At 40.8% G+C, this 19,564-nt stretch overlaps 1 protein-coding gene across 14 annotated transcripts in view; it reads right to left on the reverse strand.

Moving 5' to 3' along the window:
* The window catches only part of RALGPS1 (Ral GEF with PH domain and SH3 binding motif 1), a 229,265-nt gene that overhangs the window by 159,560 nt on the left and 50,141 nt on the right, over positions 1 to 19,564 (reverse strand). For all 14 annotated transcript variants that reach the window (XM_083721190.1, XM_083721183.1, XM_083721193.1 and 11 more), the window contains exons 4-5: positions 17,692 to 17,799; positions 16,288 to 16,338 (exon numbers count right to left, since the gene is read on the reverse strand). In XM_083721190.1, coding sequence (XP_083577316.1) covers positions 16,288 to 16,338; positions 17,692 to 17,799 — 159 coding nt within the window. The remainder of the gene's footprint in view (positions 1 to 16,287; positions 16,339 to 17,691; positions 17,800 to 19,564) is intronic.

Consider the following 19,564-nt stretch of genomic DNA (forward strand, 5'->3'; position numbering starts at 1 on the left):
GACTTTGCTCCATAGTGAGACTTTAGCAAAGGAAGAAACCGTATCTCACTGACATCCAATGAAGCCGAATGTTGGAAGATTTAGGACAGATAAAAGTAAGTACACCTTCCTGTAGCACATAGGCAATGGAACTCACTCCCCTAGGAGGCAACGTTGGTCACCAAGTTGGATGACTTTAAAAGAGAATTAGACAAATTCAGGGAGGAAAGGGCTATCAATGAATATGCTCTACCTCCAGTTGGAGGTAGCAATGCTTCTGAATAACAGTCACTGAGAATCACGGAAGGGGAGAGTGCTCTTGTGCTAATGTTTTGTTGCTGGTTTTCCACAGTAACTGTGGGTCACTGTGAGAATAGGATGCTGAACTAGATGGGCCACTGGTCTGCACCAGCAGTCTATTCTTATGTTTTTGCATATTTCAAGGTGGGCAGGCACATAGGCACACCTTGATCTCTTCTTTGCTGAAATTTAGGATGGAAATGAACAGAGAAGAAAAGTCTCAGCCATGTCCGTAGGTGCCAACGGGGGAGGGGGCGTAGGTGCCTTGGCACTCACAAATTTCCACTCTGGGTGCTCTACCAAGGCCTGTCATGGACACAGACCCAGCCTGGAAGCAGGGCCACACTTCCAGAAGTACATAAGCAGCCACAGTGGCCCCCAACAGAAGCCCCACAGCAGAGATGGAGGCCCTGACCAAGTCACTGCCATGATTCTGGAGAGCCAGCACAGGTTGAGCAGTGTGCACCAGTGGGATGTGATGGCATGGTGTCACCTTGCAGGCACGCCACTGGGCACCCACAATCTGGGGCCCAAGTTGGTGCCTCTGACCATGTCCCACTCTCCAGGCCAAGGGAAAGAACACAACACAACTGTGATACCCTCTTTAGGATGACAGCTAATCTTCTGTGAGAAATGTGTTGGTTTTTCTAAGCATATTAAAAATTAAAAGTGATTTTCCCATTCTTTATATAGACCCATCCCTATTTTTCTAAAATTATTAGAAACCTTGATTGCAATGCAAATCCTGTTTTACAATGTACCATTTTATTTAAGAAACACATCTTCTGACCAAGTGACACCTTGTCACTAAACGAAACTGAAATTGTATTTTCTAAGGAAATAATTTGGCTCCCTATTCTGATGAAATAATCCTGAATTTTGTGCTTTGTATATTATAGTAAAACACCTCTGTGGCTTTCCTACATCTTAACTATTTTTCAGTATCACTATGGACATTATAAGGCTATGTCTGACTTAATTGTCAGCTCCATGGGGGTAATGTGCAACAAAGGCAAAACATTCTATGCGTCTAATGAGATTTGCTGCGAATTGGATGGATTAAAAGGATGCCCAATTAAAAAAGGACAGTATATGTAAAGCCCACCATAATTAATTTTCACTGGATAAACTTATTACAGCTGCTTGTTTAATGGAAGGTATTTTAATGAAATCCCATTTCTGTATAACTAGAGAGCATCAGCACATGTTAGCACTTTTGCAACATCAATGTTTCTTGTGTTCACACATTTGGGTGAAGTGGTGCATCACCCTGTCCTTAATCAGAGCAGTGGTGTAGCATGGGGGCCTGGGGGGGTCATGGTCCTGGGCACATAACGAGGTTCCCACATGACAGGCTTCTTCATTGAGGCCAGAGCCACAGGGAGGAAAGCCATGCCCAGGCCAGGCCTTCCGCCATTCAATGGCCCAATGCTGCCAGCCGAAGTGGCAGAGAGGAGAGGCGGCAGTGGAGGCGGTGCCCCTCTACTCTGAGTGCATCCCCACCACACCACTTTCCGAGGCTGCGACTGGAGAGTCTGACCCCAGTCACACAGGGCTGCCAGGTTGGCATGAGTGCACACCCTGCCCCTGTGCTGGGTGGTGGCAGCATACACTCTGCCGCTGAATCAGGGTACTCTGTTAGAGGAGTTTTGGTGGAAGTCTCTGTCCAGAACCCAAGTGTGGCGCAGACAGGCCATGGAGATACCAGTGGCAGCCTTAGGATCGCTACCTTGGTAAATCGGCATATTGGGGGAGGCCATATTCCTGGGCACAACCCTGATATATAAGCTAGGTGCCAAATGGCTCCTTAAACCAGGGTTGCAGTCGCCAAAACAAAATGTCTAGTTGCTGTTTTTTCAAATGATGCACTGACTATGATTGATCATCAGCTAAACATTTAGCCAGTTAAGATGATAATCTTGAGCTTGGTGAAGAACTTTGAGAACTTAAAGAAGAAAAGTCACTTGATCCAAGGACAGTTCACATATATATTGGCCTATTCTGACCTCTTTTTCTTCATGGTGACTGCTCCTGTTCAGGCTGCACAATAAAAGCATTTTGGTTCCAGAAATCCATTCTGATTGTACAGATAAAATATAACTGATAGAGTGCTACAGGATTGGGGTATTAGGGTGTGAAAACAGTCCAGATCCAATGATCCCCAGATGGTGGAGATTTCAGGCACCATCCTGGCGCCCAGGCACCTTCACTTGATCGCAAGTGGTTGAAAGCCAGTTGCAAAATGCACATGGCAGATGGCTAGTTTCAACCCTCTGGTAGGAGGCTGAAATGGATATACACCCAATACCTGAGCCAAAATTCCACCTACACCTGTAATCAATAAAGTTGAGACCATTTTTAATCCAGATCATTGTCTGTCTGAGTTCATTCTATCGCACATCACAGTACTCACTGCAAAGGAGAAGATAGCACTGTGACTGGTACCACAATAAAAACCAATTTTTGTATAATTAGAGAGCATCAGCAAATGTTAGCGCTTCTGCAATAATATTTCAAAAGCACCTTCTATATATATTCTTAACGGAAAAGAAAATCCTCTGAAATGCCACGTAAACTTTATTTGACTTGGAGGTTTTATTACAGTAATGTCAGTGCAATGAATGTCTTTATTCAACCTCAGTGGCCTGGAAATGCTTCTACCCATCACTACCTCAAGGTAACAGTCCTCCTTTATGATTCTGCCAGATTCTCGCACGGTAAAAGGATACTGAGAAATATAGGACAATGATTTTTGCATCTATCATTTTAAGTTTCCTACAAAATATCACTGAATTTTCAGTGTGGATGGGAATATAATACAGTAGGACCATAAAAATGTGTTTAAATGCTGTCAACATACTATAATGACCACTATATTGTCATCTTATTGCCCAAACACTACAAACTCATTTTGGGATGTGGGCTAACATCGGCTCTGGTTCCTCAGTCATCAATGGATGCTTCAGATGAGGAAAGGGCAATTGCCCAAAGCATATGTGCAGTTATGCATACACTAGGAATTTCTTTTAAATGCCTAAAAGCCCCATGGAATTCATGAGCCACACTTTGGCCACCCTAATCTATAGCTATCTCCCACAAATCCTTTTCTGGAACCTCAACTATTCTGCTACCAGCTGAGAAAGTTGAAAACAGGTAATACCATAGTACCCAGACCATTCCTGTTACGTTCATTTCTCAGATTAGGAGAGCTAGTCAGGATCATCCAAAAGGTTGGCTTTGTATAGTGCTTGAGTGGCTGATGCATTTTCCTAGTCCTGTTAACATAGAGCTCTGGAGACAGTGGGTCTTATGTAGCACAAACAAAACATTTCAATGTATTTGAATGCTTTTACTTTAAATTGGATATATATGCATACTTCAGAGCTATGCACACGCACAAATATAATCCAAAAGGGAAAAAGAAACATTATTTTTGCCAAGGGAAAAATGATAATTTCACATTATCCCTTGATGTTCCAAATACATTCTACAGCTTGCCTCCACAATTACTAGCTCAGGTTACTACAAATCTATATAGCTTTTGCATTCAGAATTAACCTACTGTGTATATAGCATCCTGGAAATGAGTTAACCAGATTATCTACCCTAAACCACTATTAGCAACCACAGAGCTTCAAACAACTCTGTTATGCAAGTTTCTCCAACATCAGCTCTGTACTGTGGAGGTTATGCAGCCCAAGACAGGGAGCCAGCCAAAGCGTTAGAAGTCTGCCTCCAAAGAATTCTATAGGCATGTGATAGAATGTCCTGTAGGAATCCAAAAGCCCATATGTGCTGAGAACAGCGGGAAAATCACTTCATCTCCACCCACGCTTCTCAACACAAGTTTCCAACTTGTATTTGCTGTGAATAATGGTGCCAGTTCACACCTGTCAAGACTCGTGTCTCCCCCATCTGATAAACAGATGTCTGGTGGTCAAAGAGCCTGGAAAGCATTTGTTCACGTGGCACAAATCTGCTAAGCATGATAGCAGAACTGGAATGAGATTGAAGGGGCGGGCTACAAAAATAGTAAAAACAGGCCTGTAAATATCAGCAGAAATAATTATCACTCCAATAAGTACAGGCCAGGAAAATAAACACATTTGTGCCTGGAAAATGCATTTGAAAGTTTACATTTTGATTATTTACCAGCAGATTTTACCAGAAAAAGATCTTAAACAACACACACTCCCGCCCGATAGTATTTGTCTACATGCCATCAGCATTGTGTTGTACAAGAAGAGAACTTCCTCATTATGTGTTTTTACCATTAACTTCTAACCTTCCAATACATTTTATGCTTTTCAGCAAAAATTTTGCCCACTGCTTCTAAATGTGATACACATTCCACACACACAAATACAAGCAAGATCAAATGTTTTCTAAAACATTTTTTAAACAGGGTCTATCCAACAAAATCATGATTAGGGCTGAGCGACGTCAGGTTTTCAACATCACAATGTATCACCAGCCAAAGGCTGCAATCTGGCGATACACAGTAATGTTGCAACAACAAGCTGCATTGGCCCCAACCCCGTGAGGTGCCAGGGTGAAACTTCTGCAGCTTTCACGAAGGAGGGACCTGAAGCGCTTTCACTCCAGTGCCTTGCAGGGAAGGGTCTTGATGCAGCCTGTTTGCCCTGCTCAGCAGGGTGTGTGGGAAGGCTCCCGCACCCCAGCTGAGTGAAGCCCAGTGCCTCTCCCGCTCACACAAAAGGCACCAGGGCTCACTCAGCTGGGGTGGGGTAGGGAAAGTTTAATGGAGCCCCCACTCTGCCTCTAGCTCGCATGAGCCAGAGTTGGGGCATTCTGTAAACTGTTCCACTGAGGAGCATGGCTGCCTGTACCTCAAGCTTCTGGAGCAGATTTGGGGGAAATGTGGAGTGTATGCAGGGGGAAAAGAGGGACTAGACAACCCCAATTGATTATCAAGATCCTTGACAGGGCATATCATACAGTGGTACCTTGGTTCCCAAACGGCTTAGTTGCCAAACAAATCGGTTCCTGAACGCCGCAATCCCGGAAGTAAGTGTTCTGGTTTGTGAACATTTTTTGGAAGCCGAACATCCGATGCAGTTTCCGCTTGAGTACAGGAAGCTCCTGCAGCCAATCAGAAGCCACGCACGCCTTGGGTTTTGAATGGTTTCGGGAGTCAAACAGACTCCCAGAACAAATTAAGTTTGAGAACCAAGGTACCACTGTATATCCAAGCTGTTATTATGACCAGAGAATAAAGAGTCAATTCATCATTAGAGTGCATCCAATATAAATTTCTAAGCTCAATCTTTCAGGTCCCTAAATGTGTCACCAATGCCATCTTTAGGCTGGAGGCAGGTCTCTTGAGCATGGAGGCCAAAGTATGGCTAAGATTATCATTTTTTCCTACTGGGCTTGCATCCCCTTGAAGGATGACTTCCAATCTGCATGGTATCAGGCTTTTATGACCAAAATTCTAGCTCTGGGCTTTTCCCTTGAGCAATTGCTCAGAATGGGCTTTGAGCAAGCTAAATCAGCTATCAAACAATGTATCACAGACACAGAATGCCAAAGAGATCTGGATAGGTCCCCCTATTTATTGACAGTGATTACAGCAGATATCTCTCAATGCCTATAGAGTATCTAAGCAATCTGGATCTGCCTAAATATCATAGGCCATTCACCCTATGCCATGCTCTCTCCTCTGCTGTTCTTAAATGTCACTATAGAAAAATCCCGTATCTGTATAGATGCTGTCCCTGTGACTCTGTCCAAATTGAAACTGGAGAATATGTGCTTCTCTAATGTTTGTTTTACAGAGATCTATGCTCCGACCTTATTTTGCCTATACTCCAGAAATATATTGGGAGTTCTGAACAGTTTCTTGCTACTCTGCTGATCTTAGATAATAATTCTGTCATAACATATAAGGTGGCCAAATTCTGTAGAGCAGCAATTAAAGTGTGACATATAATGACAAGCACTCAGGAGTAGTATATTGATGGATGGTCATCCCTAGATCAGAGGGGTTCTCTTTTGTTGCATAAATGACCAACTAGAGCTGCTTTTTTATTATATGTAATTTTATTTATTTTAATTTTACTTTGTTCAAACTTTGTAATTGGTAATTTTATCCTGATACTGGTCAATGATCACCAGGGCTGTCTTAAGCATATACGGCGCCAGGGTGCAAAGATCTACCTGGCGCCCCCCCCCCAGGTTGTCCAGTCCCAGGTGCGCAGGAGGACGGAGCCGGGCGGCTGCCTCAGCATTTTGCTGGCTCAGTTGTCCCCAAACTTGTGGTGCGGAGCTGCTGAGCCCACCGTGGCACTTTGAACGACAGGCAGGCTCTTCCCCGGACTCAATTATCGGGCCCCGTACTCTCGGCCTGGCGCCCCTGAGAGCCCGGCACCCTAGTGTCCTGCATCCCTAGCGCCTATGAGTAAGATAGCCCTGATGATTGCAATAGAACAACTTTATACTTAAGAGAGTCAATTGTTGTGGGCATAAAAACATTTCTGCACTCAACAGTATTTTGACACTTATCCTGCTCTACACTAAATGTGGCATACTTACTTACTAAATAAATAAATAAATGGCATTGAACACAAACACACAAATGTGTACAGTAATACATTTGAGGACATGACTGGACAATGGTGGGTTCTATTTGCTCTCAGACTAGAAATGTGTCTGTTTTTCCTCTTTGCTTTGTACTCCAGTTCAGTGAAATACTTGTTTCATGTCACTAGCAGGCACCACAGCATGGCTGTAATTAAATTTGGTTCTTGGGATTGCTGCCTTCCTAGAGTGAATTAATTATGTCCTGACATTAAATGACATGCCAGCAAAAATATTAACTGGGGTAAAGGCTAAATTAGGTTCTCAATTTAACCAGCTTTAAACCATGTTAACTTTCACCATTGTTAATGTCAGTACTGATGTGTCCATTAACTGCAGTAAGACATGAAGGGAAATTCATATTAAGGGCAAAGTATAAGATTTCAGGGCTTTCTGCTGGTCTCTTAATCACAGGTTTTTAAATAAGTTTTTTATTAAAGTTTTTTTGTGTTACAAAACAAACAGATAAACAGGGAAATGTACATCTATTGTCTCCTCTTTGATTAGCCTCATTATGTCTGTTCTGGCCTTATGAGGCGCTTTGGGGGCAACTATTGACAAAATATATGCATTAAGCATCAGGGAAGAGAAAACCATCTAAACTTCTATTTCGAATTTTTTTTTACTTCAGAATGTCATATTAATTTAACAAGTCTATGTTGCTGGTGGCACACAACTCTACCTTCCTTTTTCACCTATGGATGTCAAGTATAGAGGCTTGGTAGACCTGTCAATCTGGTCAGGATTAATCTGGACCTTGGTGGGATTGGATTTCTGCTGAAGGACCAAACACACAGTTTGCAAATGCATTGTATCAGCTCAGGCTGCTATGCCAGCTGCAGGCCTATCTGGAACATCAGAAACCGTTCTTTGTACTCATGCTTTAATTATCTTGAAACTAAACCAATGCAGTGCACTTTAACATGGGGGCTGCTCAGGTTTGGTGGGGTGTGGCACTACTTTTGCACCAGCTGCGCTAGCTCCCAGGGCATTTCTGGGCCCAATTCAAAGTGCTGGCAGTTTAGAACTAGTTTACCTTATGGAGCAGCTATACCTACATGACCCTGCCTGTGATTCAGGATCCATATATGAAGTCCTGTTTGTGTGCTCACCAGTGAAATTGGTACAGTTGCTGCAGTTGTGAAACTCTCTTATGCTAAAAAAAGGGGGGGAGCCAAACAAACAAATGTTAAGGCCTTCTTGAATAACAACTGATCTTTTTAGTATTGCCTTTCCTTGAGAGAATTTTGATGATCTAATTTCACATTTCAATCATTTATTTGTCTATATTCACACCAGCGCTTTATACTCTGCCAAAGGTTCTTTCTTTCGCTTCTTATTTCTCTCTGTGTGTTGCTTTGTGAAGGCTTGGATCTGAAAAGCAACTAATAAATAACTGGAATAAACAAATTTTCATAGTGGCTGCAATCCTAAACACACTTGAAGTCCTAATGAACAGCGACTCTTCCTTCTGAATAAACACGCATAGGATTGCATTACATGTTTAGTTTCAAGTCAGTCTATTCGCAAATAAACTCTTACATTTGTTCCAGCTAACCTAACATTTTGGTTACTATTTCTTTTAGGATGTGAAAATCACAGGTGTTTTAAAGTCTACCCAGAAATGAAACTTGGGGTGTTTTTCTTATTGAAAAGTTAATTTCAGAAGCTGGATTTACAGAAGCATTTGTTTCTGCAGTGTCTTGCCATATATTTTAAAAAGGTCAATCTATCAATGCTGTCCTTTTTCTATTCAGAAGGAAAAATGCTCAAACTATTTTGTAAATGTACCAACACATTTATGAGTTATATACTTTTTAAAAAGAGAGACAGAGATTTTTTTGGGGGGGGGAGTGTCAGCCAGCACCACAAATTCTATATGTGAAAACCAGCTGTCCCATTACATAACCCAATTTGTAGGGAGTTCAAAATTTTCCTGTAAAATGTTCCATCCAGAATCACTCCAGGCATCAGGTGTTGAAAATGAAATTATATTTTGGGGGTCGAGACGTCACCAAGGCAAGATGACATTTTGATCTGTTGCTGGCCTAGCTTGCTCCAAAACAAAGTCTTGCTCAAACTCCTAACAGCCACAAGCAGGCACTGAGCTGCAATATTAGATTGTCACAAAGTAGTACTCTGGACAACTAGTTGTCACCTCCATCTCAGATCATCAGAGACTCACAAGCCCAGGCCACAGACATTTCCAAAATGGCCACCAGGGCTCAAGGTAGTGAAAAACAACTCAGAGAGACCAGAAGTTCCATTTGGCATGGCAATTTAGTTGACCTAATTAAAACAGAACTGAGTACAGTGGTACCTCGGGTTAAATACTTAATTCGTTCTGGAGGTCCATTCTTAACCTGAAACTGTTCTTAAACTGAAGCACCACTTTCGCCAATGGGGCCTTCCGCTGCTGCTGCGCCGCCACGTGATTTCTGTTCTCATCCTGAAGCAAAGTTCTTAACCCGAGGTACTACTTCCAGGTTAGTGGAGTCTGTAACCTGAAGCATCTGTAACCTGAAGCGTCTGTAACCTGAGGGACCACTGTACTGGGGTAAGCACTGAAACTGCTGAGAGAAGATATTTTTAAAAACCTCCAGTTTCAGATGCTTCTGCAACAGCTAATGAAGCAATGGAACCCAGCACAAACAACAGAATCAAGATTTAGAATATTAAAAAACCTTCAATCTGACATCAAGCTGTAGCTCAAGAATGCACAGGATTGGGATCGCTGCCAGAATCTATGCCTTCAAGGGGCTCTGAAAATTTTTGGAGACACCAACCTACATAAGGTTGTTACGTCCTGAATAAAAGAAATACTTCATGATGCCATTATACAAGCAGGTCATATTAGGAGGATACACTGAACACTCCATCACAAACAAAAAAATGGTGAGCCCCTGAGAGACATTATTGTTTGCTTTAGAGCCTTCATAATTTAAAGACTTATTTCAAAAGTTCAGAACACTGGAAAAATCATAATAGAAAATTCAATGATAAACATCTACCAGAATCTCTGCACAAGAATGTTGCAATGCAGATGTGAACTTAAAATTTATATCACAGCATTCTGTGAAGCAGGCATAATGTACCGATCGGGTTACTCACTCAAACTCCTAATAACTTATGAAGCAGTTGCTAAAGCCTCCACACAACTCAAAGCTAGAAAATTATTAAATCAACTAGGACAGTAACCAAATGAAGACAAATAACTGAGAGAAGTAGGCACTGGAGAGGAAGAAACAGAACTCAAATGAGATTGGCAACAAAGACAAAAAAGGCCTTCAGAAAAAAACAATAGAAGCAAAAACAACACACAGGTGGCTTCTTCTCTCCCTGAGATCCCACTGAAACTACCAACTATGGTGGACCAAGAGCTATGGGCTCTATAACAAAACAGGCAAGAATTAGGCTATTGGTCTCTTATTTTTGTTTGCAATATAATCATGCAAAATGTTTTCTGCTTCTGGGGGTAGAGGGGAGGAGGGCTAATGTTTATGTCTCCCATTTTCATTTCATTTCATTAGCATTTGGCTTATGAAGGAATAGATGGACTATTTCACTCTCAAGTGTAGGTGTAGGGATTATTCTGTTGGGAAGGTTGGGGAAATTAGTGAGGGGTGAGTTTGGAATTCAGAGCATCTTTATTTTTTGCTGATGGAATATGATAACAACACTGAAATTACTATGCTGCCTAACAAATCCATTGCCTGGGATAAGCTGCATAGCTTTAAATTAACATTACATTGCCACACTTAATGGCAATAACTTGGAAAGTAAATGGCCTGGGTTTGCCAATTAAGCAAAGAAGATGCAATAACAATTTCAGGATTAAACCTTTACATTACTACACTCATTTAAACACCGTGAAGTGGTGATAGGTGGTAAACCATTAAGTACAAGTAAACCTTGTACTTAATGATCATTTTGATAAAAGGAGAACATCTCACCTTTTCAGATGAAATAGTTTATGGACAATACAATAGAGAACATTATTAATCCCCTTCTAAAATCAGATTTGACCATATGGAAAGAAAGGAGACTGAAACTTTTGCATGTTGATTCTCCTTTAATCTCAATAACTCAACAGCCTTCCTTTTGTACAGCAGCCAAATCAGGCTCATTTGCTTGGGAAAAAGTGGGTTTATATAATCTCAAAGACTTCTATGCTAACCAAAAGCCCCTTACAGTTCCAGAAATAAATTTTACATTGGGACATATACCATGTGGCTGGTTAGAGATACACCAGGACCTGGTTATATATTTTCTAAATCAGCCAAATGCAAGGGCACAAGCATTATCCAGCTGAAATAGTTTTTGAGCAACTTCTCAACTCAACCAACCCACTGGGAAAGGGAAATCTCACACAATAGCTACCTTTCCTCTCATTTCATTAAGATTAAAATGGGGAAAAGATTCTGGAGCAGAATTAGAGGAAACCCTTTGGGAACAAATCTGCCCTAAACTACCATTTGGATCCATCTCAGTTAGTACTCAAGAAAATGCTTTATAGATAGCACATCACATGTCCTTGTGCCCAGCTAGACTACACAGAATTAACCACAACACGTCCAATTTCTGCTGGTGGGAATGCAATTTACCTGTCTCTCTAGTACACATGTGGTGGTTTTGGGGGAAAAGGTTTTCAAACAGTTAATAAATTGATTGGACAATCGCTACAACCAGACCAAAAATTAGTACTCCTATCTTATTTTACTCTTCCGATTAAGAACATTACCAGTAAAGACCTCATCCTCCATTTATTAATTGCAGCTAAATTAGTGAGTGCAAATTTAGTAAACTTTACATGCAAATCTTTTTGAAGCCTGGATTCTGCAAACAATATTATGCTTATGAACAAATTAACCATTTCACAAAAAGAAAATCAATCTGAAGGGTGGAAAGACTCACACCTATGCAATCTGGTATCCTTTAACTGACTTTGTTAAGACAATTGAACTTGATTTTCACCCTCCATCAACTCATGGAACCTTATGAAGAGACACTTTCATCTGATTGCCTTTCTTGGAATGTCCAAAACTACATCAGTCACTATTATTTCTTTATTCTCTGTAAAACTATTAGGCTCTGTTTTCCTTGTATGTTTTGTTACTTGCAATTAAAATCAGTAAAAAAATTAGCTTATCATAAGAACCTCCTTTACGAGTAAACATGATTCTGTGAACATTCCACATCTTAGCTATCACAAATAAATACAATCATATACAGCCTACCACTGGCTTACTCACCTAGGTTAAGCAATACTTATCATATACTAGCAGTTGCAGTAAATTGCCCCTATCTGCCTACCAACACATCCTTGTACCACTAACACAACTATACTGGGTATTTTTAATCTCATTAGATATTTGGGGGGTGGGAGAAAGAATCCTGACAGGGGAGTGGGCATTGGGTAGCAGGCAGCTAGCCCCTAAGGTCTATTGTAAAGCTGTAATCAATCATATTATCATGCAAGTGCAATAAATCCTGCTATTTATGGTAGCTTCCACAGTCTACTACTAAATGCATAAAATAATTTGGTTGGTGGGTGGGTGTGACACATCTTACAAATTTTGGGAAGATAACAGCTGTGTGAACAATGTTCAAATGATGACTTACAAGGCTTCCCTTGTTACTTAAGGATATGAAAATTATCTCATAAGTCACTCCAGTTACTCAAAAAAAGAATGATTAGTATAAATATTTATGTAGCCCCAAAATCAACACTGAGCTGCAAAAACCACTTCCTGAGTTCTTGCTTCTTACGAGTTAGGCTGCATCTGCCCAAATGAAGAAAACCAGAAGACGATACTAAAATGATATGGGGAGAAAACAGTAACAGACAGGAATTAGGGATCTTTACGGATGAACAAGATGAACAAAAACTGTTTACTATTTAAGCTGATCAGAGCAACCTAATACAAGTACTGTCAAGGTTGTAGTGTATCAGTCCTCTTCAGAATAAATTGTGACGTGATCATATATGCTAATAGACTGCTAAAATTCAGGGGCTTTATTAAGCAGTTGATGGGCTGCAATACATAGTGTGCTGTAGACAGCCCAAGGGACTGCAACTTTGACAATCTGCCCTAGATCACTTTCTTATTTTGAAATATTCTTTATTTTTAAAGGAAAAATGACTTAATATCTGCAAACATACGGCACTTGTTAATGTTCGTAGAACATCCAACACCTCTCTCTGTGCTCTGGAATGCCTTACATTCAGGACTGGATAAAAACTGACATCAGAAAAGGTCAAGCACCACGTTGAGGACTGATGATTTTTTAGTTACCCTTAAACTTCATGGCATAAACACAGTGAGGAAAAGCAGTAGGTGGCTCTCGACCAACGAATGACAACATTACTATTCCTTTTTCTAAAGCCAAATAATAGGCTGCCTTTGCAATTTGTTATAACAAGTCTTTGGGTGGAAAATATGTTGCTGGTTTTGAGTTGCAAGCTCTCAGAATCAAAGTTCATGCCCTTCTCCACTTAAGTATTTTGTATCTCAGGCTGCATACACACAATACATTTAAAGCACATAACTTCCCGCAAAGAACATAAGAGCTTGCTGGATCAGGTCAATGGCCCACCAAGTCCAGCATCATGTTATCACAGCCGCCAACCAGATGTCTGTGGGAAACCTGCAAGCAGGACTGGAGCATGAGTGCACTCTCCCTTCCTGTTGTTTCTAGCAACTGGTATTCAGAAGCATTGCTGCCTCCAACTGTGGAGATAGAGCACAGCTAGTAGCCCCAGATAGCCCTCCCCTCCATGAATTTGTCTAATCATTTAAAGACATGCAAGTGCCATAGTTATGGGCTACATAACACTATGTGCTGTGTAAAGAAGTACTTCTTTAACGTGTCCTGAATCTTATAACATGCAGCTTCACTGGATGTCCACAAGTTCTAGTGTGATGAGAGAGTGGAAAAACTTTTATCTATTCATGCCATGCGTAATTTCTTCCAGGAGCTCCTGCTGCAGGAAGAATACAGTGGGATCTTTGAGGAGTCCAAGATGCAGAATCAGTAAGAAAATGGCCACAAACTTCTTTAGAAATAAAATTTCCTAGGGCCATGAAATATTGTACATATCATTAATTTATGATACTTCTGAGCTCCGCTCCCACTCCCATTACCAGCAGTCTGTGGATGGACATAAACATGTAAAAATGAACTATCAAAAAAATACAAATACAAACCCAGCATAAAACCGAACAGCAGCAGTGTTAAAACAAATATCAACTTTCTCACGGCTTCAGAATTGCAGAAATTCTCAGAAGACCTAAAGCCTGGTAGAATACAAAGCTTTTCACCTGATGCTGATAGAAATACATTGTAGGTGCCTGTGAAGCCTCTCTGGGGAGAACATTTCCAAATCTAAATAGACAGAAGCACTTAGGAAATAGCCTTCCTTTATATATAAATGTAGTAGCCTGTTAAAACCATTATTAGGACACAAATATATCTAGCCCATAGAATTATGTTATCATTCTATCAGTAAGATGCCGCATCAAAACTAAGATCAAAGAATAACACATGCCAGAATATAACAAATTTTAATTTGACTACATAGAATTAAAAGAGACAGCTGGAAAAGCCACTGTTAGCAATATCAGCAGCTGAGATCTAATTGGTCTTAGAACACATGCTGTATGCGTAAGTACAGATGGAAGCAATTATATATGTCAGAGCTCTGACTGCATTCACCAGACATCTCCTGATAAAATTAGTCACTTCTTATAGTCATCAGGGAACAAGACAGCTATGTATTACAACACTTGCAAGACTTCTAAGTTTTCCTAGCCTTCTGCCAAGCTTTAACTCAGCGTCTACACTGCTTCCTAGAAGGCCTATTCTAACTTCTAAAATAGAAAATTCAAGCAATTTTAAAGAGTTTGTCTCGAACCACATTTCCATCTACTGCTGTCAGTCAACATCAACATACGAACCTGAATAAGACCTGCCAGTGCCCTGTCTGTCTTTAAGCTGACCACAATCAAGCTGACTAGGGCTGATCTGAACACTTCTACAGCAGAACATTTGGCAGGTTTTGTAGGAAGTGAAGGGAGCGTGGGGCGTTTGGGTGATGGAGGTACTAGTTAGTTTACAATAATAAAAGGTGACCAATGGCCTTTTTATTTATTTCTTTTTTCAACAGCAACAACAAAAACATCATTAAATGTAAAAGCTTCCTTGAGTGGCTAAGACATGCAGCTTCTGCTGCACGCTTTCTAAATGGAGCCAGAAGAATGTTTCAGGAATTGACATTGCATGATCACATTGTTTGGGTTCCAGTGGGCATTGTCAGGTGGGTGGGTGATAATTGTCTTCATTGGACCATAGATTTTTTAAAAAGAAATAAATGGAGAAAAACTGATATAGTTATACAATATTTCAAAAAGGACTTCCAATGAACCCTGTTCATTTACATTTGCTTTTTTAATATTTTAATAGTGCTCCTTTCCTTGGTTTTATTTTCGTTGTTCCGCCCGGACACTGAGGTCCAGTGCCGAAGGCCTTCTGGTGGTTCACTCGCTGCGAGAAACCAAGTTACAAAGAACCAGGCAGAGGGCCTTCTCAGTAGTGGCACCCACCTTGTGGAACGCCCTCCCACCAGATGTCAAAGAGAAAAACAACTACCAGACTTTTAGAAGACATCAGAAGGCAGCCCTGTTTAGGAACACTTTTAATGTTTGACACACTATTGTATTTTAAAATTTGGTTGGAAGCCGCCCAGAGTGGCTGAGGAAACCCAGCAAGATGGGTGGGGTATAAATAATAAATTGTTGTTGTTGTTGTTCCTCAGCAGCAGCAGTAAACACACTGGTACAAAACTGAGCAAATGACTGAGTGGCACAAGAGTGTCACTGAAATCTGCTATGGCTTCCACTTACATACTGCTGCTTGTTCATATTCACCAACATGCCAGAGAAAAAAATATGCTGGGCCCCATCCTGCTTCCTCTGCCTGTCATGTTTTCTTCTATGGAAAGAGATAGTAGGGAGAGAGGCTGAGTTCTCATCCTGTTGGGAATTTTAAATGATTGGGCTTCTCTTGCAGCTCCTGTCTTTGCCCTTGGGGGAGGTGTATATGATTGATTGATTGATTGATTGATTGACAACATTTATAGTAGGAGTGGGGGGACTTTCAGCGCAAAAAACACATGAAAAATCTCAAAGGGGACCCAACTTCTCAGAAACATTATTTGCATTTCCTGATGCAGGTTAAATGGTCACTTTGCACTTACAGTCTTTATATAGGTACTTCACTGTGCAGTGCTAGGTACAGTTTGGGTCTTACATTAATAACAGTTATTTCCCCTTGAAATACATATAAAGTTATCCAAATGGCCATTGTTGACTTCCAACATTTATTAAAAGTTAATATCAGAGCACATACCTCTGGCTGAATAGCTTTAAACACAGGCATATCCATCAATGTAATCTGACTCTGTAACAAAAGTTAGAGAAAGAACAATTACAAATTTACAAATACTTGATTCTGTGCTAGTCCAAGATACTTTTGCCCAAGACAGAAAATTCTGACAACACTCAGGCCCCGGATCAGAAAAGCTGATATTGTACAAAAATCTTCACACTGCTGTGATGAAATGCACTGTTAAAGTAATTTGTGATTCAATAGCTCACTTCTGACCCTTTTTAAGCGCTCCTTTCCCCACATTCTTGACCAAACAAGGCAACAAGGGTTGTGTGACATCCAGCTAAATTTTGCTCCTTACTCAATAGACCCATTGAAATTAATATACCTAAGTTGGTTGTGTCCATCACTTTCAATGGCTCTACTCTGTGTAAGACAAATATTGGAAACTATTCACAGATTCTGCAATGTAGACATTTAGCTTTCTATCCAATGTTAGTCATATTTAGAGTAGAACCAGTAAAACATAGTAGGATACATCCTTAAGTGCAGAGTCACAGAAGGGAAAGGATTTGTATGTTGCTTCCTCAATTTAATTTCAGTTTTTCCATCTGTAATTCCTAGGCTATGGTTCCCTTTCTCTTCTTGTGCATTTTTCTAATAGTAAACCTCATTTAACTGAAATAAAGGCAAAGTATCTGACTGCTTTGGCCTCTGCCTTTTCAGTTTTGGCAGAATCAGAAGAGCGAAGCAGAATCCCTCCTGGTCACATTATCTCTGCTTAAATCCCAAGTGTCTGTCGTTATCAGGCAGAGAAGCAGTTCTATTTTCTAGAAAAAGAAGTGCCAGAAATCACCATGAACACCTCCCTAGTTCTTTTAGAATGGCAATGGTGCCCACCTGAGAGGTGTTGAAACTGAGTTCTGGTAAGTTCCAACTGGAAAAAAGGCTTGCAGAAAAGTCCTTTTTTAAAAAATAAACACACACACACACACACACACACACACACCCCAAACAAACAAACACCTGAATTTAAAAAATAAGGCAGGAAAGGTCCTCTTTACCCAAACTGCTCCAATGCCTGGGGGAAGGGAGAAAATGTAGTCAATGGTGGGTGGATGTGCTGCCGAAGCCTCTCCAGCAGCCCCAAATACCTGAGCACTATGTTTCCACTTCTGCATTCACATTAAAAAAAAAAGTTTTCTATAAAAGTGAACATGGTGCTGTGGCTACAGCTTAGGAGAAGCTTCACTGAAAAAAGTGTTAGTTATACTGCAGTTGGGTATAAGAATTAAAAACTTTATATGTAAATCAAGTAAACCCCCGAGATAGCTTGATGAACACTAATTTACTTCAGAAATTTGAATGATCTTATGATCATGTCAATACTTTTAGTACAAATGTTAAATCAGTCATTTTACTTACTGCAAACTCCTCTGGAGTTACTTTCAATACGTCAAACACAACTGCATCATAGCTTTTATGGGCATAATCTGAACTCCGTCCTTCTAGAGAGTCAGAACTGCTGCTGCCCTATGGAAAGGGATGGGAGGAATAGATTTACATGAAACCAGAAATTTTCCAGTCAGCTAATTAATGATTGCGTTCACAAAGAAAAAAGCAAAGCTGAGCCTTATGCCAGTTTACTTTTTACTAACTTGGGTTTCTATCCAATTCTCCCCTCTGCTTATTAAACAAAAGCTATTCAAGTTGGTGCTCATATTGGCTAATGCAAGAGAAGAGATGTGCAGCTATAAGATTAGAAAGAGCTTTCAATATAAAGTTTGGTATATATATCAGTAATGTTTTCCCCAGCAATGGATCTTGTAAAGCCTCTATTCTTAGACGTTTCAAAAGCTTTGAATTGGTGAACCAAAAAGTAACAACATTTGCCTGCTCTAATTAATCACTGTATTCCTTTCCAAGCTAAGAACAAAATACAGTGATACCTTGGTTCTCAAACTTAATCTGTTCTGGGAGTCCATTTGACTCCTAAAACGGTTTGAAAACCAAGGCGTGGCTTCTGATTGGCTGCAGGAGCTTCCTGCACTCAAGCAGAAGCCGCATCGGACATTTGGCTTCCAAAAAATGTTTGCAAACTGGAACACTTACTTCTGGGTTTGCAGCAATTGGAAGCCAATTTGTTTGACAACTAAGCCGTTCGAGAACCAAGGTACCACTGAAACACTATTGAAGCTGCATTTCCTTGCTTTGTGAAACTAGGAAAGTGGCAGAGATATCCCAGTAGTACTTCCTACCAATTTCTCTTTAAGGCTAGAAAAAAGTGAATACAGTCATGAAGAGGCTGGGCTACTTTTAGAACTCTCTAGGAAATTAATAACAACAACAACAACAACAACAATAATGGTATTTGCACCCTGCCCATCTGACAGTTTTGCCCCAGCCACTCTGGCAGCTTCTAACAAAATAAAAACACAGCTAATTGTCAAACATTAAAACTTCCCAATACATCTACTTTCAGATGTCTTCGGAATGTTGTGCAGTTGTATATCTGTTTGACATCTGATGGGAGGGTGTTCTATAAGGTGGGTGCCACTACCAAGAAGGCCCTCTGCTTGGTTTCCTGTAACTTCACTTCTCACAGTGAGGGAACTACCAGAAGACTCTTGGAGGTGGACCTCAGTGTCCAGACTGAATGATGGGGGGGGGGGACACTCCTTCAGGTATACAGGGTTGAAGCCATTTAGGTTCTTTAAACATCAGCACCAACACTTTGAATTGTGCTCGGAATGTACTGGAAACCAATGTTGATCCTTTAGGATCAGTATTATATGGCCCCAGCAGCTGCTCCCAGTCACCAGTCTAGCAGCCACATTCTGGATTAGTTGTAGTCTCAAATTCACCTTCAGTGGTAGCCCCATGTACAGTGCATTTCAGTAGTCAAAGCAGAGCATATACCACTCTGGTGAGACAGTGTGCAGGCAGGTAAAGTCTCAGTTGGTAAACAGCTGCCCTGGACACAGAATTAAACTGCACCTCCCTGGACAGCTGTGAGTCCAAAATGACCCCCAGGCTACGGACCTGGTCCTTGAGGGGCACAGTTACCACCCCATTCAGGACCAGGGAGTCCCCCACACCTAGTCGCTTACTGTCCCCCAGAAACGTAAAGCAGCGGTTCCCAGACAGTGCCACAAAGCACTTGGTGCTCTGCGAAGAAATTTGAAGTAAAATAAATGTAAAATCAGCCAAAAATGCACATATGTGCCTTTGGCATAAGGACAACGAAAGTGTTCCATGGCAAATTTATATTCTGAAAAGTGCTGTGCAACTCTAAAAG

Source organism: Podarcis gaigeae (genome assembly GCF_964106915.1).
Source record: "Podarcis gaigeae genome assembly, chromosome: Z".
NCBI lineage: Eukaryota > Metazoa > Chordata > Lepidosauria > Squamata > Lacertidae > Podarcis > Podarcis gaigeae.